Genomic DNA, 22,980 nt, shown 5'->3' with positions numbered 1-22,980 from the left:
GGACTTCGATTACTACCTCGATTTGGTGAACCTAGGTCATCTTTGGTCGATTTGGTCAACTTAGTCAAACTCGTAATTTGGTCAACTTTGGTCAAACTTGTAAAATGTGGTGAAATTCAAACTAGTACGCTTTTGGAAAACTTAGTCAACACTTGGCGACACATTATAAGCACGTCTACCTATAATGAACACATACTTAATTATGATAACTTGAAACAGATTGTTGTGTACCGGTTACTTGCTTTCTGATATCTTGCGTAGCTTAATCTTGTTGCTACCGCTCAGGTGAGTTTCGTAGTCCCTTTTTCACATGTTTTCATGGGGCTGAAAGGATACAAACTGTTTTTCTAATAAACCGTATTTATTGGAAACTATGCTATGATGATTTTGGAGAAACTTATTTTGGGTACACATATGATTACTTATATTGGATACATAATTTGTAACTTATTTTGGATACATATTTGACTACCTAATTCGGAATCTCGTGCCTTCGTGTCTATCATCATTTATGGCTATTTAACTGTATTGTATGATGTGAACTATGATTTTTGATTCTTGATACTTGATACTTGTGGTGGAGTTGGAGATACTAGATACTTGATTCTTGATACTTGTGGTGGAATTGGTGATACTAGATACTTGATTCTTGATACTTATGGTGGAGTTGGAGGCACTAGATACTTGATACTTATGGTGGAATTGGAGGCACCAGATACTTGATACTTGCACCTTAAGTCTGGTATACTGTAAGTGTTGGTGGCATATAGATACTTGATTCTTGCTATCATAAGTAAGTTGATAGCCATATTGCTGTGTGGATCTTGGCAAATGATGAAGCGCACGATTGCTTTTGAAAACCTTGAGAAACCTCATACGGGTGAAAACCTATACTATAAGTTAAGGGATGTGTTTGCATACTATAAAACTGATCAAAAGATTTTTTCAATATCATTTGATAATGCAAGTAATAATACAAAAGCGGTTGACGCTTGAAAATAAAATATGCTCCTATTTGTGATGGTATTTTTTTTTTTATCATGGTCGATGTGTTGCACATATTCTTAACTTGGTTGTGCAAAGCGGTTTGGGTGATGCTACCATTGAAACCATTAAGAAAGACTTTGTAAAGATGTTAAAGGAGGTATTTTTGGGGGGTAAGACTAGACTTAAGAAGTATATCAAATTGTGTAAAGATACCGATTCGATATATTTGACACCTCATTGGGATTGTCCTGCTAGATGGAATTCCACTCTTACAATGTTTGAATGTGCTTTACGTGAAAAAACTACTTTAAAACATTTTAATGATGATCTAGTTGACAATCATTTGGCATCTTCTAAATTTGACCATTGGTATTCAAACTTTAGTAGATTTATTTCAAGTGTTTAAAAATGTCACGGTTTTGGTTTCGGGGATTTATTATTATAATAGTCATTTGGTGCTTCATCAAATGTATGAAATTGGTGAAAAATTAGTAGAATTTGAGTGTATGGATGATGGTATATATGAAAGCATGATATTTTATGGAAATGCCCCCAATTTTTGCTTGTGCTGCCGCAATGAACTTCACTTATAATGTTAGCGGCGTTGAGGCACTTATTGAAAAATAAATGACAGTTCGGAGTGTTATGAAAAGGATATAAACTTTTCCATGACGGCAAAAAGTGAGTTTAATGCGAATTTAAAAAGATTGTATAAGATTTATGAAACTAGATATGACTCAAGTTCTTCTACTATTCCTACTCCTTTTGTTGGTGCAAAAAAAAGCAAGGATTCAAAGATAAACCTATACAATTATGTCGTCCAAGCAACCACCAAAAGTCCAGGCTTCAACTTCCAACAAGAACACTGAGTATCATAGGTATATCGGAACCAACTTTTTAATGAGCCTTGGAGTTGATGCTTTCATGGATGTGGATATATTGAATTGGTGGAGGGAAAGGGAAAGTCAATTTCCCATTCTATCTATCATGGCACGTGATTTACTAAGCGCTCAAGCTTCAACGGTGGCTAGTGAATCCCCATTTTCAACTAGTGGGAGAGTTTTGTCCATAAGAAGAATGATGAGCGACAATTATATAGACTTTTACCGCACTAGTTTTGGCCATTTTATAGTCTTTTGAGTGAACTTATGATACTTAATGGCATCTATATGTGATTTCAGGTTCATTGCTCGTGGAATGAAGGAAAATGTTAAGAAATGGTGATAAAGGACTTAAAGGAAGATAAATGATGGTTCAATGAAGATTCAGGTCGAGATTCAAGACTTAAGATGAAAAAACTTACGCCAACGTGAAGCCAATGACCGTGTGTTAGTATTTTGGGCATAACTTCTTCATACAGACTCCGTTTCTGACAAGTAAGCTATCCACGAAAAGTCGAGAGAAATATCTACAACTTTTGTGTTGAACCTGAAGCCTCCAGCGCCGCTCATTTCTCTCTAGTGCCGCTGGAAGTGATCCTGAAGCTTACCAGCGCCGCTGGGAAAGTCGGTTCAGCTAGGGTTTTGCCTTAAACCTATAAATACTAACCCTAAACCCTAAGAGACGCACCACACTTATTCCAGTCGACTTTGGGGCTGCTTCTAAAGTATTTTCATCAGATCTAGACCTTTGCAACATCCCCAAAACACCCACATCGTTCATAATCATTCCAACCATCATTCCATTCATGCATCAAAGATTTTCTTCATCAACCATTGAAGATTTGAAGATGGAGATGTCCGGCTATACTCTCGTTATCTCTCCCGGTGAATGATTCTTGTTTAACTATGTTTAGCAAACCTTTTTATTTATTTGTATGAACATTAATTCTTTGTTGGTGATTTATGCAAGTACTTGAATATTTGCTTATTTAAGTTGTTATTTGATTATCGTAAGACAGTCTATTGCGAGTCAACAATTTGTGCCGAGTCCAACTAGATTAGGGATTAAGACAAGTTGTGTGGTAAACATAGGTTGTACCCAAAGTAGTTTACTTCAACTTAACAAATTATGTCTAAGTGATTTGGAACATATAATTCACAGGGTTTGTTGAACTAGTTTATTCAATTATCCAGGAGCCAGGAGGGATGCGTCTTTTTATTATTGTTTAGATATTTTATTTTTATTATTGCTTTGCTTAATTATTATAAGTCTAGTTAATTAATTTCCATTGTCATTTTAATCAAATCTAGTTTTAGTATTATCTTTAAAATCAGCCGTGATCGTACAACTTGACTATAACCACAGACGCTTCTCATGGGAACGATATCCACTTACCCTATCTAGTATAAGGTATTTAGGTTTATTTTTGATCGGTACTTCCACGTCGATCAAATAACAAGACTTACACCGGCATCATTGGAGATGTGTATTTGCTACAAAGATCACTTGGACGCCATGGGGCGTAGACAAGACAAATCAAGCCTTGAAGACACTTTGGACCTTGAAGAACATATTCACAATGAAGAAGTTGAGGAAGGTACATCCTTATCATTTTCCGATGAAGAGATTGCACTTGATGAAGCTCAAGCTCAACAACAACCAATCCCACTTGATGAAGATTGAAGATGAGGATTGAAGATGAAGATGAAGACTTTTATTTGATTGAAAAGTTTGTATTTGTTTCAAGACTTTGTTTGTAGACTTTGTATTTGTTTCAAGAAGACCATTTGAAGACCAATCAAGACAAATGAAGACAATTTGAAGACAATGAAGATTGAAGACTTTGAATTTGAAGACTATTTAATTTGTTTAAGAATTTGTATTTGTTTGAAGACTTGTTATTTGGTTTAAGACGTTATTTGGTTGAAGACATTGTATTTGATTGAAGACTTTGAACTTTGTTGTAGATTAAGATGGTCTATAATAAAGTATGCGTTTTCGACGAAAAAGAATGAATTATAGTTAATTATTAGTGAGTTTTTAATTATTTCAAGTGTTTTTTGTGAAGTAACTTGGAGTTTTTGTGTCAAGTAACTTGGTCTTTAATTATTTTTAATTATTTCCGGTTCCAATGCTCACGTCTGAATTTGGTCCATGTATGGATTGAAATAGTTTCATTGGGTTTTTGGATTGTTTGGTCATCGGCATCGCAAATTTCAACCCGCCCAAGCCCATGAAAAAACTCAAGCATCCCTAGATATATATTGCATGTATGTATATATCCAAGCCCATTAAAATATGAGAAAAACCAATATGCTGCTAGTAATATGGAAGAAACATGCTTTTACTTTATAAACTCCACCCATAAAAATCACATATTTGAATATAAAATTCTCCTAAAAATCATGGTGTAAAGATGATGCTAGAATCATCTTAGTTAATCCCTTTAAAATATATAGCCCAGTTTATAAAACAATAATAAAAAATCAAAAATCAAAAATACAAAAGTAGTTCAACTTCCCCAAATCAAACAAACAAAAACAGAAGAGAAGTAATCAGGGACCAGAGTCCGACTCACAGTCTCCTTGTTAACTCCGCCCTTTTCAGTGGACGGACCTCTCAAAGAAAACATTTCTTCATTTCCTCCATCAATATATATACATATACACTCCCACCTGTCTGTCTCTATACTCTATAATCCCTCTCTTTTTTTTTCTCTCTCTCTCTGTTTCTTTCAAAATGCAATCCACACTTTCTTTATCATCATCATCAGCAGCAGCTGGGATCACAATCAGATCCAACGGTGGAGCAAACGACGCGTTCAATACTGCTACTGCTACTACTCCTAATCAGCTCCGATTTTGTGGACTTAGAAAAGAAGCTTTTTCCGGCTGCAAATCAGCTAAAAACAATGCAGTTTTGGTTAAGAGATTTCGACGGAAATCGGAAGTTGTTTTCGCTTCGTTGTCGGGTAATGGAAATGGAAGCACGTCGTCTGCTGGCGGTTTTGATTATGATTTAGTTATTATTGGTGCTGGTGTTGGTGGTCATGGTGCTGCTCTTCATGCTGTTGAAAAGGTTTCTATATATATATATATATATATATTATAAATATATATGTTCTGTTGTGTAGTTAAAGTTTATTGATTTTACTGTAAGCACTGTTATTGTATGTATGTTTGTATTGGCGATTAGGCATGTTGCTGAGCTCAAATTTGGCGTTCAAAAAAAAAAAAAAAATTTAGAGAAATTTTACTGTAAGCACTTTCCCATTTTCTAGAAAAGTAGAGATGTAAAATTAGAGAAATTTTCTGCGACTAAATTCACCCTTATGTTCACTTAAGCAGGGAAGTAGACTTTTTTCAACTAATTAGTATATATATACATTTGAGGACGAGCTTAGGAACAGACTGCTTTTTCTTTTTCTTAAATTCACTTTTTAATTATCATGTCTAACAGGTTGCTGCATATCTAGATCTAAGCGTACATACTATATTTTTCCCCGTTTTTGTCACGCTTTTACCTAACGTTGATATTTCTTTTGATTTTTAATTCATTTATTAGTATGTTCATTGGCAATCTTTTTTTATATAGGGTCTTTTACATAAAAAAAATGCTTGTTATCCTTAGTCAACGTTCACGTAATTCACAACTAACAACCATATCTACCTATAAGACTGCCTGTTTTGATTTTTAATTTTTTTTTCTTTTCCTTAACGTTCACCTTTTATTTATTCTTTATTCATTGATTAGTATATTAACTAATTTTTATGGAATTTTTTAAGGCTTTTTCTGAATTAAAAACATCTGATATATGCATGACAAATGACCCGGTAATCACATAACACTATTGATGTAGTATTAATTTTAAATAGTCTTTTGAACCACTTTTTAATTCTACGTGTTGTAATTTTTTAGTTTATGATACGCTTTTGTAATGTACGTTTATCTTTACATATGTATCACCGATCTTATACACATTGCAAGTTTTACGTATCATTATGTTTCCCAGGGCGACGCCCGGTTTCAAAAACTAGTTTGTTAGTAAAGTATTGCCGTAATTTTTTATGCGGATGTCTATGGCAGTGACTTTTTTTTTTATCCTGTAGTTATTTGTTTGGATATAGTGTAAGTTATATGTTATTACTTCTCAAGAGACTAACTCGTATTCTGTTTCTATTGGTAACTTGCATTTTGATTGAAAAAACTTGTAATGATCTATGTAGGGTCTAAAAACTGCCATTATTGAAGGAGATGTGGTTGGCGGAACATGTGTTAACCGTGGTTGTGTGCCTTCCAAAGCTCTTCTTGCTGTAAGTGGTCGCATGAGGGAGCTTCAAAATGAACACCACATGAAGTCTTTTGGTTTACAGGTATATCTATAACATGGTACAATAATATTTTCTAATTTGTAGCATCTTCACAGAATTTCTTTCATATAGACGTCTAAGTTTTGACCTTTGGGTTCCTTGTTGTCTTTGTGTATATCTTGCGTTTTAGGAGTAGTCCTACTTTTAATCCTTTCGTTTTTCTTTACTTTATTTGTTTTCTTCAAATTTGTTAGACCTTGTGGATGGTAGTTTTATATTATATGTATTGATGCAAAGTATGAGTCAGTGGGGATGTCTATAAGTGATTTTCAGGCGATATTACTTTCAATAGTAATATGTGCACTCAGTGTTTCTGTGTGTAAGTAACTATTAGGAGAGAATCATGAACTTTGGCTGTAAGTAGAACTCAATGAATTGACTAATTAAGCAAGTTTGTCAAAAAAGTATGGCATTTAAAGAAAACTTTATAGACTAGAGTCAACACACAGAAGTTATTTGTATGAACATATCTTTTACTTGGGCATAATTGTAGGACATACACTAGGGATCTGAGAACTCACACAAACTTTGGTAGTGTTTGGTAGGCAATAATGAAAACCAGAATGGAATACATCATTAAGATGCAAATATAAAAAAAAAATTATGTTAGCTTTTCACTATTTCAGAACCGATGGACTTATTACTTGTGGGATGTGATTCCACCAATATCTTTTAATTTAATTCTTCACATAACCCATGTTTTTTCTTCACTCCTTCCATAAATTTGATATTGGGCAAAACAAGAATATAAAGTGATATCAATGGAGGAAATTGATCAGCTGTAAGAACAGCTCACAATTGAAGTCCTAATTGGAAGCAACTTCCGATTTTAGACCCTAAATTCCCAATCTTCCTCACCAACTAGCTAGAGCCTTCATGAGCGTTGAGGGGTATCTAAATATATTTAAGAATGAGTCCTTAAACTTTGGGTACTTGATTTTGAGATTGTGATACGACCTGGCCCATTATTTGGAGTCATGTGTTTTATTTTTCACAAGCTTTGCATTTTATTTTCCACTAGCAATGAATTATGAATGTAAATTTGCTTGCATGAAAGGAGGACCAGTAATTGCATTTGGAGTATTTTGTTTGTTTCCATTTATCCCCACGTAGTATAACTGCATTGTCTTCCTTTATATATGTCCTCTTAGTTTGCAATTAGAAAGCCGAGAAAAAACTTTGAAGTTATTCCCTTAGTCTTATTTTTTGGAAGTTTTGTAGGCTTTTCTTTGTAAAACCTATCACTTTACGGTTTACCTATAATAGTTCATATTGACAGGTTGCAGCTGCTGGTTATGACAGACAGGGGGTTGCTGATCATGCTGAAAATCTCGCCACCAAAATTCGAAATAATTTGACCAATTCAATGAAAAATCTTGGCGTTGACATATTGACAGGTTTTGGAGCTGTTGTGGTATGTTCTTAAATGCTGACCGGGCATTTGGATCAGTGACCCTATTCACTTTTGTCATTATAAGTGGTATCATACAAAATACCTTATGTTCAGTTTTTGTTGTGAATATATATATGTAGGGTCCACAGAAGGTAAAATATGGAACAGTTGGGGGCACTGAGACAGTTATTACTGCAAAAGATATAATTATAGCTACTGGATCAGTACCATTTGTCCCTAAGGGAGTTGAAGTTGATGGTAAGTGCTTGTATTGATGTTCATTTTCCCCTGTAAAAACATTTTCAGCTATAAATAAGGTAATGGAAAGCATAAGAAAAGAGAATTAGAAGTGAGAGAGTGTTACAAGGGAGTTGCCAGAGAGTATTACACTAAGTAGTCAAGGACATAAATTTCGGTGTTTCGTCACGGACTGGTATACGAAATATCGTTTTTTTCGGTGGTATTTCGGTAATTCTAATATTATGTATATAGATACAGAATTCACCGAAATTTCGGAAATTTCGGTGGTATTTTGGTCAAATTTCGGTCAATACCACCGAAAATTTCGGAAACGATATCAAAACCGAAATTCAATACCGAAATTATGTCCTACCACCGAAAACCGGTATACCACCGAAATACCACCGAAATTTCACCGATATTGATAACATAGGTATTACAATGGAAAACATTTTTTTTTATTTCTTTTACCTTTCAAAAAAAAAAGAAGTAAGAGAGTATTCAATGAACATTCTGATATGAAAGTCTTGTTAGGTCAGATCCTACTTTGTTGAATTTAACATTTGAAATGATAGTGAGAAAAGGTGATGAAAATTATTCACATACTATGTCACTATTGGCTTACGATCTGCATATTTTAGCAAGGCATTAAAAGATATGTGACTATGTCCTGTTTTAAAAAGGTTTCTGCAAGCTTGAAAATGCAAGTGTGAGTTTTTTTTTGTAAGAAGCGGTTTATATGTAGAAACAAGTTATCTACAAGTTACTTAGACAATTCTGCTTCACTATTGGGCTTCAGCTCAAGTGGCCCGCCCCACAAATGCTCATGGGCCCACTGGAGTGCTGTGGGTGGATAATAGATCTCAGGTTCTAACCTGACCTCCAGTGTGCCCGACTGAGACAAGGGAGTTGCCGGAGCTATTTCTTCCGTGCGGACAATGGCTGGTGCCAAAGATCTACACCTTTTGGCTGGATTTGCGAAAGCATATGCAGAAAATGACTGTTTTTTAGTACATTCATAATTGTTACCTGCAGGTAAGACGGTAATTACCAGTGATCATGCGCTAAAATTAGAGACGGTACCAGAGTGGATAGTTATTGTTGGAAGTGGTTATATTGGTCTTGAATTCAGTGATGTTTATACTGCACTTGGAAGTGAGGTGGGCATGCTTGTCCTTTTTAAATATATCTATTGCAAATAAAATTACTTTCAACTTTCGAGCTTTCTTCCTTTTTCTTTTACCTCATACAGTATTAAGTAAACCATAATACTCGTACCATATATTATTATCATAATTAATTGAACTCTAAGACTATGGCCACTGATATAGTTGCCACATCCCAATGTGGCAAAAGCAAAACATAGAAGATGTTTTCTTCTTGAATTGTATATTGTTTCTTATTTCATTGAAGTTGTATAATGCAAATGTTAGTAGAATAATGTGGATTATATTTTGAATATTCTCGTTGTCTCACTCTCATAGGTGACGTTTGTAGAAGCTTTGGATCAGCTAATGCCTGGATTCGACCCTGAAATTGGAAAGCTGGCTCAAAGAGTTCTCATAAATCCTCGAAAGATTGACTATCATACTGGTGTATTTGCAACCAAGGTTCTTACATTTCTTTTCCCTTTTCTGTGGATATGCACCATTTTTCATCATTGTTTATCTCCCTTCTCGTATTGACAGATCACTCCAGCAAAGGATGGTAATCCTGTAAGAATTGAACTTATTGATGCCAAGACAAAAGAACCAAAAGATACATTGGAGGTGGGTTAAATTGCTCAACTCTTATATATTCCTTCACATATCCATATATCTTACCTTTGTGCTTTGCTATATAATACAGGTAGATGCTGCTCTAATTGCAACTGGAAGGGCTCCATTTACGCAAGGGCTTGGTTTGGAGAGTGTAAGTGAACCTATCAATCTTCATCTTTACTATACTAAGAGATACCAAAGACAAAAGAATCATTCTCAAGTACTCATTTTATAGGTGAATGTGGAAACACAACGTGGTTTTATCCCTGTTGATGAGCGCATGCGAGTGATTGATTCAAAGGGAGAATTAGTACGTCACAGTCTATATTTTGTCTTCGATATTCACTGTATTCATTGTTGAGTGTTTTCTTGACCTAAGTTTTGGTCATTAGGTTCCTCACTTGTATTGTATTGGTGATGCTAATGGGAAAATGATGCTTGCTCATGCAGCAAGTGCTCAGGGAATTTCAGGTGACTATGCTTAATTTCAAGTTTTCACTTGGTACCAACTTATTGCTACTTGTCTGACTTGGCAATTATCTCTGTAATATAGTTGTTGAGCAAGTTTCTGGAAAAGATCATGTTCTAAATCATCTGAGCATCCCTGCTGCATGTTTTACACATCCTGAAATTAGTATGGTTGGGTTAACAGAGGTATGCCCTTTTCCTCTTTTCATAATTTCTTCTTTTGTTTTTTAAAGTAAATTTCCGATGTTCATTTTTTATTTTCTTCAAATGGTCAACATAGATATTTCTACTTTGAACGTCTTAAAGTATCATTAAAATAGGAGCTTATAATAGTCGAAATCCATACATACCCATGAGTATATGAGTTAATAAGCTGAAATAACCGCATTGTTAAGGGTGTATATTAATAAGTCTCGCTTGAAACAAAAGGGTGTAAATACTAGGGGATAAGGGTGTGTACGTCTTTTCCTCTTAGAAGATCAAAAAGTGCATCACTAAATCCTTATTCTGGAAGACTCTTCAGAATTAATAGCAGGCAAGTCACACATACTTCTTAAAACTTAAGTATGTGAACATAAAGCCTCACATTTTATAAAAAGGTATATATGTCAATAATGTTAGCCAGATTTGTATGTTCAAAGAATAAGAGCTCTTTATTTCTGTTGCACATGGACACATGGTATGCTTGACTTATTAGTCACTCATTGGAGAGTCTCATGAACTAAAACTCATTTACCCCTATTTTGGAGATAATGGAATTTGGCTAGGTTTGGAAGGAGTAGGTGGAATCATTTACCTATGTGACAGGTCAAAAAAGATATTATTGGACACAATCTATGATACCTAATTCGAAAAAATTCCACTCCCAGAACGCAGATAATTATCATTCTTCATGTTCTTTGAGTATATCTTTCTATTGTTAATTTGGCTGATTTATTTGAAGAAAGGAAGCTAACGTTTGTCCCTACTAATTTGACTAGGTTTGGAAGGAATAGGTAGAATGATTTACCTGTGTTACAGGTTAATAAAATATTGTTAGACATAATCTATGATACCTAATTTGAAAATATTCCACTCCCAGGAAGGAGATAATGATCATCCTTTGCGTTCTCCGAGCATGTCTTTATATTGTTAAATTGGCAAATTTATTTGAAAAAGGAAGCTAGTGTTTGTGGAATGACATCTTTAACAATGTGACATATTTTATTCTGCTATGAAGAATGCTTTTTTTGAGCAGTTTTAGTTATATATACGCAGCCCCAAGCAAGAGAAAAAGCTGAGAAGGAAGGATTTGAAGTTAGCATTGCCAAGACTAGCTTCAAGGCTAACACTAAAGCCCTTGCTGAAAATGAAGGAGAGGGGATTGCTAAGGTAATAGTGATCTCTTGTAAAGACATTTTAGAATTATACTGTCCAGATTTTATTTTCCTCTTCTTTGGTATGGTTATTCATATCTGACTGAAGGAGGTTTTCGAGTCATGAAAGCAGTCTCTATGCAAAAGCAGTATGATAAAATGCATACAAAGACTGTAATGGGTATTTTATTTCTTGTTTACAGATGATCTATAGACCTGATAATGGAGAGATCCTTGGGGTTCATATATTTGGGATGCATGCTGCTGATCTTATCCATGAAGCGTCAAATGCTATTGCTCTAGGAACACGTATCCAGGTTTGTATTTATCTACATTGGAGATGCATTTCAAACTACCAGGAGAATCTGGTCCAGAGATGACAATTTTAAACCGTTTACATGAAATCAATCCATGCATATCGTAAGTTTTCATCAATGGGTCAAATTAGAAAACTTGACTTTCCAACAGGTTTAAAGGCAACCGAAGTGTATAAAAAGATTTAAATTTCTAAATAGATCTCGCAACTACTCCATAATAATTTACAAAATACTATTAAAGAATAAAAGGTCAAAAAGCATTGTTTGGTCAATGGGACTTGACTCCTGTTAAAACTCAACCATTTTGACATTTTACCACCTCAAATGTAATCTCTATCTCTACTACTATATAAAGCTATCTAGTCTTTAACTTACGTGTTGAAAACTTAAAATCTTAATTATATCATTCTACAATTATTATTAGTTTGAAAGTTACAAATCAAATCCAATTAATCAAAACAATTCTTTCTACAATTATTATTAGTTTAAAAGTTAACATAGATAATAAGTATAAACGAATAATTTAAATTACAAGATCAATTGTTTTATTGTAATATAGCTATTTATGCCCCCTCTCACACCACCATTGACCACCATCATAAGCCAGCAGTTGGCGTATACAGACCGCGTCACCCACTGTCTCGTATCCTTCCTAAAACTATTGAATTTTATTTTTATAGTTTACAATTTTGATTTAAAAATAAATTTAAGAAATTGGAGAAACTATCAACCTTTGCGCATGGTGCGGCTTCTGTACTAGTCACACTCATACTAATATGAAAAGAGCTGGTGGTTCAATTTATGAAGCATGTCAATTTAGGTTCTACAACATGAAAAGATTAGCCAAAATGAGAATGAGTTACATGGGAAATGGGTTGAATAGGTCTACCAAGTCCAATGTCACGAAAAGTGTTCTTTTTTGTATGAAACAATTCTGAATTGTTTTATTCCAAAATTTATATTATCAATAATATCGTGTTTATATTTCTGTTTCAAATATCAATCATGTATAAAAATATAGAACTGAACAGACATGGCGTTTGCGTTACGATCCAATCTCACCCAACTAATTTGGCCGTACTAAAAATAAATTTAGTTTGACCCGATGTTGTGCTGTCATCCTGCCAGCCTAACCTGTCCATTTTACCACGTGTACCAATATGCGAGCTTATAAATCTCTTAGAACAAGCGAACAAGTCAACAACCACTATACCTGTAACTCTATAATCAGTTGATATTTTCTGTTTTGGAAAGACAATTAGTGAAGTCTTTTAAGTTCTTAAATCTTAATATCTCATCTTGATCACTTTCAAATAATGCTTCATTCATCACAGATCTAACAAGTAAAGTTAAATTTTGGTCATTTGTACTTGTGAGCTTTGACATGGTGATCATTATTTTGCTGTGTTAAGCTACTATAATTGTTTGCATGCGGACTGTGCAGGACATCAAGTATGCTGTTCATGCCCATCCAACCTTATCTGAAGTGATCGATGAACTGTTCAAATCAGCAAAGGTAGGTAATCTCTTTGTTGTTTTCAATGAAGTTATTTGGCTATCACAAATAATTTAGACAGAATTTAAGAAACACCGGCGAAGTCACCCTCTATATACCCCGAGGTGATGAAGCATATTCTCAAGCACCACCTGCTTCTGTCCATTATCTAGGTTGATAAACCTTATGTTTATTCATGTGCGAAATGCAGGTAAGGGGGGATGCCTCCTTAGTTCCTCGACTGAGATTGTCTCTCGTTTTACAATGGTATAATAATAAGACAACATACTCCAAACAAATCATCTAATACAAACCTCTAGAATTACTATACAATGTTATTGGGCCAAATTTGTTCATAGAGATTGCAATTTAAACCCCTATCCATGAATACAGTTCAGTTCATGTCGCATTTGTTTATTATCAGGTCAAAGGGGTAGATATAGAAAAAAAGATTAGTATCAAATGGTTCAAATGGGTCGAATTTGTTAGAAGTGTAAAACGTGTATTGAAATGCTTAGAACATCCTAGGTAGTTAGCGATACTCAAGAAGAAATTATTTTCTCTCAATAATATAGTTACCATATTTAGTACATTAAAACAAATAAACATAAAGATTGTCAGTGGGTTCGCTAACCCTAGCAGGCCTTTTTAGATATTCACTATATTATCTACGCCTGTGACATTAATAAGAAAACATTGGTTCTTGCGCAGGTTAAAAGCGACGTTCCTAGTGCCGTTGCTGAACCAGTTGCAGTCTAAGCTCGTTGATGGATTTTATCATGAAGCCGTGGATCGATCCTAGAGTGCAAACGCCTAGAGACATTTATCTGGAGCACAGGATAGAACTCATCAAGAGATAGCTTTTTTCTTTTAAAATTTTTTGTTGTCAAAAAATGGCAAACTATGCTGCATATAGAACCTGGAATTTTTGAATAAGAGAGCGTGATTAAGGTTTGTGGTGAAATAATCAAGTTAATTAAAGCTAGGTATAAAGTCTGTAATTTTAGCTTCATTTATGTCATCAGTTTCATCTTACTATAAAATCTATAGAACATTTAGATAAAAAGTTAAATTTATAACTTTATTCCACATAACACAGCTTTTGACAAGTTAGCCTGGAAAGAATCGGATTCACTCCTGCCAGATGAATCTTTGGCCGGAGTATCCTGGGCAGTAAGATTGACAACCTGTGTGGCCTAGCTGCCTCAAAAAACGAGCCTTGTTACCATATAGGATTGTCTTGTTTAACTTCTAGCAAAGGTGATGTCAATTTTGAGAACTCAGGTATTCGCCCTCTCGATTTATTTATGTGTAGTATAGCAATGAAAATGGGATATGGTGATGTGTTTAGACAGGTGTCTCGATATTTCTAGTAGGCTGATTAAACGAGTACAGATGAGTTTCGATTCAGATTGATTCTTTTAAATAGGTGATCATTATAAAATGTTGTATATTTCCATTTTCAATTTGAGTTGAAAAATGCTAGATTTTTGGTAGTGTGGTTAATTTTGAGCACTGATATTCAGATATAGCTAGTGATATCATTCCGACAACTCAAATGCAAAAATGGTTGCTGAGTTTGAAACTGCTCCCAGTTCCCACTCTAACAGCTTTTCCCAAATCAAGTGGTTAACATACTCCATTATGAAATGCTATGGATGTCTCATAAGGTTCATGTTTATTTCTCAGAAGTAGAGACAACTTAACATACATTACTACATAAGTTACCATCATAGCTTTCGGCAACTGCTACTTGAAACTGTGACAAAAAAAACATGCAAAGCTTGATGACAACACCCAACACAATCCTTTTGTTTGCATAGCACAACTATATGTACACTGGAATGGGCGTGAATCTATGATTGGGCTAGTGTATCCCAGTATCCCACTGTTCAAACACTCCATATTTTCAGGGATCCAGATCATGTGGCAAATGTTTCCATTACTTAATAAATTTCACTCAAAAGAATCGAAACTTACTTAGTATTAGGAAATTACATCCAAGTATCATGTTTAATTACATTCTTCATTCCTAAATGGTAACTTCAGGTAAATTCCTTAAAACGAAACCAATAAAATGCAAGTGTGTTTAGAACACCTAGAATTATTAGCCTATGCTAGCTCTAGGAGTGATCTCTGATACCGTAACATCATTTTGTGACAATTGAGATGCTCTTGGCCTTGCTTTTGATATATCATGCCTTCTATAACCACTACTCCCTGTTGTAGAACCATCATCTTGAAGTTGAAATTCACCTCTAATACTGCTATGCATGAAAAATGCGGGTTCTGACGGTGTTGTAAGAGTCATCGATGAACTATGAAGCATAAGAACTACCGATGCCATGGTTGGCCTATCGTTAACTTTTTCTTGAACACATAATAACCCTATATGAATACTTCTAATTATGTTGTGCAATGAACCTGAACCATTCTTTAATGAGGAATCAATTATATCTGATACCGTTTCATTCTTCCACCTTTTCCATGCCTAAAAGGAAATAACAAGTTCATTTTCAGAATGAATTAATGGGATCCAAGTTTTTTGAGGGGCACTAAAAATTGATATATATTAATTTTACTTGACTAGTTAATGTCAAAAATATAACTAACACACTAGGTACTAAAATATAACTATTTTTATAACATTAGTTATCGCTTATAAAAAATTTTGTTTATATATTTAAAATTGGTAGGTGCTTTTTATTTTTTAATTTTCTGGTCTAGGCATTTAAATTCTCATAGCCTCTTATGCATTGAATTTTGTGATGAAATTAATTACTTCTATAAAAAGTTATGCCTCAAGTTAGCATGCATATTTTAGTCAAGGTGGAATGGTGGATACTCACAACGCTAAGAAGATCTTCGATGCCATCTCCATTGTCAAAACATATATTTTTTTGACCCGTTACCATCTCTAACAGCAACACTCCAAAGCTAAAGACATCCGACTTAACTGAGAATTGTCCTTGCTGGACATATTCTGGTGCCATATAACCACTGTATGAAATAAAATTCGCATAAGGGCAGCTCAGAATTGAATGTTTGACTAACTTGAAATTAGTGAAGCAAATAAAATCTTAATCAATTACACGAAGGATGTGAACTTACTAGGTTCCAACAATTCGACTTGTGTTAGCATGAGTTTCTTGAGGTTTAAACAACCTTGCCGTGCCAAAATCTGCAATTTTAGCATTCATTTCCGCATCTAACAAAACATTACTAGCTTTCATATCACGATGAATTATTGTCAAAAGCGAATCTTCATGGAGATACAATAGTCCCTTGGCAACGCCTTTGATTATGGTGTACCTTTTCTTCCAATCAAGAAGCGTGCGTTTAGCTGGATCTATATGAACGCCATCAAGAATTGGTTATTACATATTAGTCTTAAAATCTAGTTTCTTGTCTATTTTCTTTAAGCCAAATTAATTCTGACACTATGAGCTCCTCTTTTGGCTTAAAGAGGAATGGTCTTGACTCTTGAAACTTACTGAAAATAAAGTGATCAAGGCTTGAATTTGGCAAGTACTCATATACGAGAAGTCGTTCACTATCTTCCACGCTGAAACCAAGCAGGCTAACGAGGTTACGATGATGAAGCTTTGCAACAAGAAAAACCTCATTCTTGAATTCTAGATCACCTTGACTAGAATCTTTAGCTAATCTCTTAACCGCGATTTCTCGTCCATCTTCAAGCTTACCCTATTTTGTATTTGATAGTGCATGTATATAAACACTTGAGTAACGTATATAAGATTGTTAAGTTTTGGTACATCAACACTAGCTAAGATAGAATATATATTTGTACTAGCGGGGTATCCGTACAATGCGATAGTGGTGACGGCGACAGGGGTGGTGGCGGTAACGGAGTGATTATTTGTAAAAGTAATTGATTGTAATAATTTCATTAAGAGTATTATAAGTATATTACGTAAAAATATTTAAATTAGTGAATTAATTAAAGAGAGAGATAGTTTGAATAGATAGGGATGAAAATTTTTTAAGGGAAATTTTGGGTTAGATGTAATGTTTGAGTTAAGAATGTGTTAAAAATTTAAGGATATTTTAGATTTTTTAAAGATAAAAAGTTAAAAAAAGGATAATTTGTTTTATAAAAAAGTAAATATATACCTTGTAAACTATCCCAAATCCACCTTGTCCGAGCTTATTTGCATCAGAAAATTCGTTTGTTGCTTCCTTTAATGTACTAAAGTTGTATTGCCGAAATTCAACAGTAATATCTACGGTTTGGCCTAGTAAAGAGAGAGGGAAAGAGTTAGAATTGAATATGCATGCTTTGGAACCAAAATATTGCGATATTTGGTACTCAAATAAAAATAATATTTGTTTAGAAATCTAATAAAATCTTTCAATTTTTGTCATGTATATAAAATTTTCTAAATCTACAAGTATAGAAATGAAAATAATCTTAAGTACTACACCTTCGGTTTCATTTTAATTTTTCTATTTTGACTAGTCAAATCTTTTTTCTTCCGACTTTGACCGTTAATATCTTTGTTTGTGTTATATATTAGTTAATGAAAGTTATATCAATGAAAAGTATATTTAAAACTCAATCAATTCATATATGTTATATCAAATGTTACATAACAAAAACAAAAATATTTACGGTCAAAGTTGAAACAAAAAGACTCAAAAAATCAAACTAGGACACTTATTATGGGACGGAGGGAGTAATTAACAACTTTCAAATGAAAAAAAAAAAGTAAGGAGAAGTATCTGGAATGTAACAAACTTTGATCAAATGTTTATAGTGTGAAATAACAAAAGTAGTGTTTATTGTATGTATTTATCTTATTATGTCTATTGTATGTAAAAGTTCATATGTGGCAACCATATATAACTGCCACTTGTCATATTTTGATTGGTCAAATACATTTGGATACATACAATAGACATAATTTAAAAATAAATACTTACAATGAACACAACTTTAGTTATTTCACACTATAAACATTCGTCTAAAGTTTGTTACATTCCAAAATACTTATCCCAAAAAAAATACTTAACAACTTTCACAATTACACATGGATACGGATCTTAAAAAGTTATATCAACTTTATAGATGAAGTTGGAAAGATCACAATCCTTATATTAAAATCAAAGGTCAAGACTCAAACTTGATTTTTGAATTTTGATCATTGATTTCAATCCAAGAAATATGCAACTTCACCTCTAAAGTTGATTTCAACTTTAGAGGATCCCAATTCCTTAAATATATGATCATAGTTGTTAAACTCTAATGAGTCAAGTCGATTTACACCAAAAAATGAGTCGACTCGTTAGGCGACTCGTTTTTGTCACGACTCTTAGGAGTCGATGTGTTAACTTGTACCAAATCACGAGTCACAAACTTATAGTTATAATAGTTTGATGTTATGGTTATATATAATTCAAACTCGCTATATTATATATTGCTACATTACTTTGTTAGCTATCTATGTAGTTTTGATCTTTTTATTGCAAATTTGAAGATAAGATGTGAATTTTTAAGTAAAAACTATGGAATATGTAAGATTTTGGTAAATCTATTAAGATAGTGAAATTATATTTTGTTTATGAAGATGTCATATATATATATATATGTATATATATTTTAAAAAATTCATGACTCTTACGAATCGAGTCATGTTCCGAGACACGATTAAAAAAATCATATTTTCAAGACGAGTCAAAATTTATGAATCGATAAATATGCATATAATTGAAATCAAAGTCTGCCCTATGTAACTGCTAGAAAGTTATATATAACATCTATAATTGTAAAATTCAATTTATAACACCAATATTTTCTACATTTATGTGTATTGTTAGAAATAAAATAATTTATACTATAACTAAAATATGAGCTTATTTCTACCCTTGATATAATTCATACTCCTAAAAGTATGTTTTCAATTCCTTGCTATTTCTCTTTTTCTTTTTTCTTTTTTTTTTTATTCTATCTTTTTGTTTTCCTTTATAAACACTTTATTAACAAATTAGTTGAAACTAAATCTATAACAACTTTTGAAAAAAACAAATATTTTCTTTATTATTATATTTGTTTGTTCCATATGCGTTAAAATCAAGAGTCAAAAACAAGATAATCGTGACATGAGAAACCCTGTCCATGATATGCACCGTAACGTCCGGGTACCATACTTTCCATCTTTTGGAAAAAGCTTATTTTCATAACTATCTCATATTTGTTTGTTCAATATGCGTTAAAGCGAAACGAGCGAACAAACACATACCCAAAAGCCCCCCATTTAATTTTTTGTTTTCATTTGGGTCGATTTATTTTAACGACGAATATGAAAAACCCATGTTCGTATTTGTTTCTGTCTAGATAAACATTGTCTGTGTAAAGCCAATAGTATTATTGTTTCTTTAATATATGTGCTAAATAAATAATAAAATTAAAAAAAGAAAATTAGGGATAACTTAGATGATGTTAACATCATCCCTAAGTTAGATGATGTTGCTCTCACAAACCATAAAATTCATGGGTGACTTTTTGACATGTGTAAAAAATGATTTGAGTTTTTGTAAGTGTAACATCATGATGTTAACCAGTGACGGATCTAGGATTTCAAGCAATGAGGGTCCTTAAAAATATCATGATGATTTAGTTGATGCGGAAAAAAAAAACTAGAATTGGTAGTTTTGACGGGTCGGGTCCCAAATGCAAATATAGAAACATATAATGATAACACTATTAAGTATTAAAGATTAGAAATTGTGGCAACATTACTCTAGGAGGTTTTAAACTTTGAAACATATAGTGACGCAAGTAACTAGTTGTCAACCTCTATACACAATTTTTGCATCATATTATGAAACATTTTTTAAAAATGGTTTCCATCCTTTATTTCTAATTTCTTCAAATAAGACACACACAATACACACAATGTAATGTATAGGCACCTAAAATCTTACTATTTGCGGTATGTATAGTCCACCCTTTAAATTGATGATATGCCACTATTTACAGCCACCACTTCTAGTTAAATACGCCACCACTTAACTAACAACGGTGCTAATGGTGAACGGTGGGAGTGTGTGTAAGTTTTTTTTTTATATTTTCACTAATATTCATCACTCATAAACTCAATTAATCTTCCAAAGAATCAAAAGGGAAGCTGAAAAGTAAAGCAAGTAGCAATTGTGTTGTATCCCTGAGAAAACAAAAGCGCAATCACCCACCGGCAAAACTTTGGGCTTAGTTTATTGGGCTTTTTTACTTTCCTTTTTTTCTAAGAAGGGTCATTCAAAACTTTCAAGGAGGTTCCATCTAAATATTATATGGGTTCTCTCTAAACATATTTTTCTTGTAAGGGTGGTCCAATGACCCCTTACCTTCCATATGAATCTGCCTATGTTAACATCAACAAACATTTTCCCTAAAAGAATATGTGACTTTTCAATGAAAATATATTATTTATAAATTAAGTTCAAAACAAATACACGAACTTGAAACTTACTTTGAACACAATGAACGGGTGGAAGTAGGATTTGATTCTTCTTCCTCTTTCTAACTCTCATGAAGATGCAAAGAGAACTAGTTACTATGAGAACAATCATTAAAACAATAATTGTTATGAGTAGCACAGTCCGTTTTGTGTTTTTCTTTTTTCCTGCAATTATAATCGTACAGTAATTAAGAAATTTTGCACCATAATCTTTCCTTTTATATATATAGAAATAAGTTAGACTTAGAACACCCCCGTTACAAATAGACCAAAAAAACAATTCTCAACTATACATTTTCTTCCATTTAATCTGTTTCACTTACATATATGTAAGCGACGTGGTGATATTTTTAAAAATAATGGCTCATTTCATTTACTTACACATGTGGAAATTGTATATTTCAATAATTCATTGGCGTCACTTTAAAATATATGAAATAAGAACGATAAGAATAATGAATCTGATGATTTTTCAATCAAATTCTTTAAATTGATGCATTTGCATCTCATACCATCCTAATACATGGATACATATTTTCATTATCTTTTAAAAAAAATGATGATTCATAAATTTAATGCATATCCATGTTGATGAATTTTTTTTTATCTAAATGTTTTTTTTTTGTTTTTTTTAACCGCAATTTTATTATAAAACTATCGAGGAGCTAGAACGAAAATTACAAATCACAAAGACTGAGATTTTTTATCAAGTTACCCAGTTGACTTTATTATAAATATTTTATTCTGGTTAGTCTGTTTAAATGATTGTTCAATAATCTACTATTACAAATGTAACATATGAATTTCATCCCTGCTAGAATATCTCAAGGTTAATGATCTTGTCAATGACCATTAATCCCATTAACCATCTTGATGAATTTGATGGATGCATAAAACAAAGAGAGTGATTTTATCGATTTTGAAATATCAAAATGTGTTTGTAAAACATTTAAACAATAATTAGTTATAAAGTATGTTCGATTTTATGAAAATCTCTATGATATTGTGTCGTTATCAACATAATAGTGTGACGCACAATGTAAATAACAACAAAATTTAATGGATGTATATTTTATCGTGAGGTACACGATCATATACACACCACTTATTCATAGGTGTAGATTGTATGGTTACTCAGTAGACTAGTTACATTCAGAGGGCTTTTCTGTACCTGGCGGTTGTGGTGGTGGTTGCGGCGACATTAAGAATATAGTTTGTGTAGTCTCGTTAAAAAAACGATATATCTCATACCTTATGTTACACATAGGTAGAAAAACTCTCCCTCCCAGATTATCAATATCTTCGGTACCTATCCGAGCAATTTCACCTGCCAAACAATCATTACATTGCTCCTCCGTTAAATCCGGAGTACATTGCAAAAGCCCATAAATCGAGACACCCGGTCCACTACTATTTCCTGTCGCAAACTTTAGTAGCGAACCACCAGCAGCCGCGGTACGTCTAAGTGTATCCATTAATGGTCTTAGTGCCCCATTAAACTGTTCAAGTTTTTGAGGATTAAACCGAATTAAATAGTTTCGTTTATTTGGGTATCCGAATAAAGTATTGTTGGAGTATTTCACTAGACATTCGGTAGAGAATATTAGTGCCTCTTTTTTATTAGGACAGACTTTTCGCAACTGAACAATGGAGTCACTAAGACATGGAATACACACATTTGGATTAATGTCTCCGCGACAAAGTGCAATAGAGTTGACGGTATCCCTGCCTTGGCCCGTGGAGAAGTTGTAGAAACCAAAGCCGGAGTTGGTGGTTGGGAGGGTGGAGAGGGCCGTGTCTAGGTTTGTATGGTACGTACCGTTTATGGTATAGTTATCGGTGTTCTCACAACGCGTGAATATAAATTCGGGTTGAGCTAGCAGGGTGTTGGTATTGATAATAGTATATATGAAAACCAAACATAAAAAAAAGAGTTGTTTTCTTGCAAGTGTTGGCATGCTTTCTAAGCTGTGGAGGATGAGGAAGCACTTGTTAGAGAAATTAATTGGGATAATTTGATTATAAATACAGTCACAAAACCAATTGTATTGACTGATAGGGTCAACATAAAAACAATCGTACGTATTGTGATAACCTCATTTTATTTATTTATTTATTTTTGTATAAAAAAATTGACCGACTTCATTCAATATTCACTGGTCGCATCCAATTAGTATCCACTAACTCCTTTATCTTTCTCATCCTCCACTTCCGTCGCCATGTCATCACCACCGC

At 33.4% G+C, this 22,980-nt stretch overlaps 2 protein-coding genes across 2 annotated transcripts; one reads left to right on the top strand and one right to left on the bottom strand.

The window, feature by feature from the left end:
• Window positions 1-4,398: 4,398 nt before the first annotated feature.
• LOC122595555 (dihydrolipoyl dehydrogenase 2, chloroplastic-like) lies at window positions 4,399-14,310 on the top strand. Its single transcript, XM_043767936.1, has 15 exons — window positions 4,399-4,947; window positions 6,096-6,242; window positions 7,519-7,653; window positions 7,773-7,890; window positions 8,908-9,032; window positions 9,357-9,482; window positions 9,561-9,641; window positions 9,721-9,783; window positions 9,868-9,942; window positions 10,025-10,103; window positions 10,186-10,286; window positions 11,358-11,471; window positions 11,659-11,772; window positions 13,217-13,288; window positions 13,979-14,310. The coding sequence occupies exons 1-15, from the start codon at window positions 4,609-4,611 to the stop codon at window positions 14,024-14,026; spliced, it is 1,737 nt and encodes a 578-aa protein (XP_043623871.1). The 5' UTR covers window positions 4,399-4,608; the 3' UTR covers window positions 14,027-14,310.
• A 911-nt stretch (window positions 14,311-15,221) lies between these two features.
• On the bottom strand, window positions 15,222-22,745 carry LOC122598695 (cysteine-rich receptor-like protein kinase 15). The gene is made up of 7 exons (XM_043771271.1): window positions 21,917-22,745; window positions 20,758-20,910; window positions 17,402-17,523; window positions 16,762-16,972; window positions 16,379-16,616; window positions 16,117-16,267; window positions 15,222-15,758 (listed from the first exon to the last, which is right to left on the bottom strand). Exons 1-7 carry the CDS (start codon window positions 22,701-22,703, stop codon window positions 15,375-15,377), a joined length of 2,046 nt encoding a protein of 681 aa, XP_043627206.1. The 5' UTR covers window positions 22,704-22,745; the 3' UTR covers window positions 15,222-15,374.
• Window positions 22,746-22,980: the final 235 nt, after the last annotated feature.

The sequence above is a fragment of the Erigeron canadensis genome, chromosome 4 (genome assembly GCF_010389155.1).
Source record: "Erigeron canadensis isolate Cc75 chromosome 4, C_canadensis_v1, whole genome shotgun sequence".
NCBI lineage: Eukaryota > Viridiplantae > Streptophyta > Magnoliopsida > Asterales > Asteraceae > Erigeron > Erigeron canadensis.
Note: the sequence above shows the minus strand (reverse complement) of the source record. Positions and strands in the feature narration are given on the sequence as shown.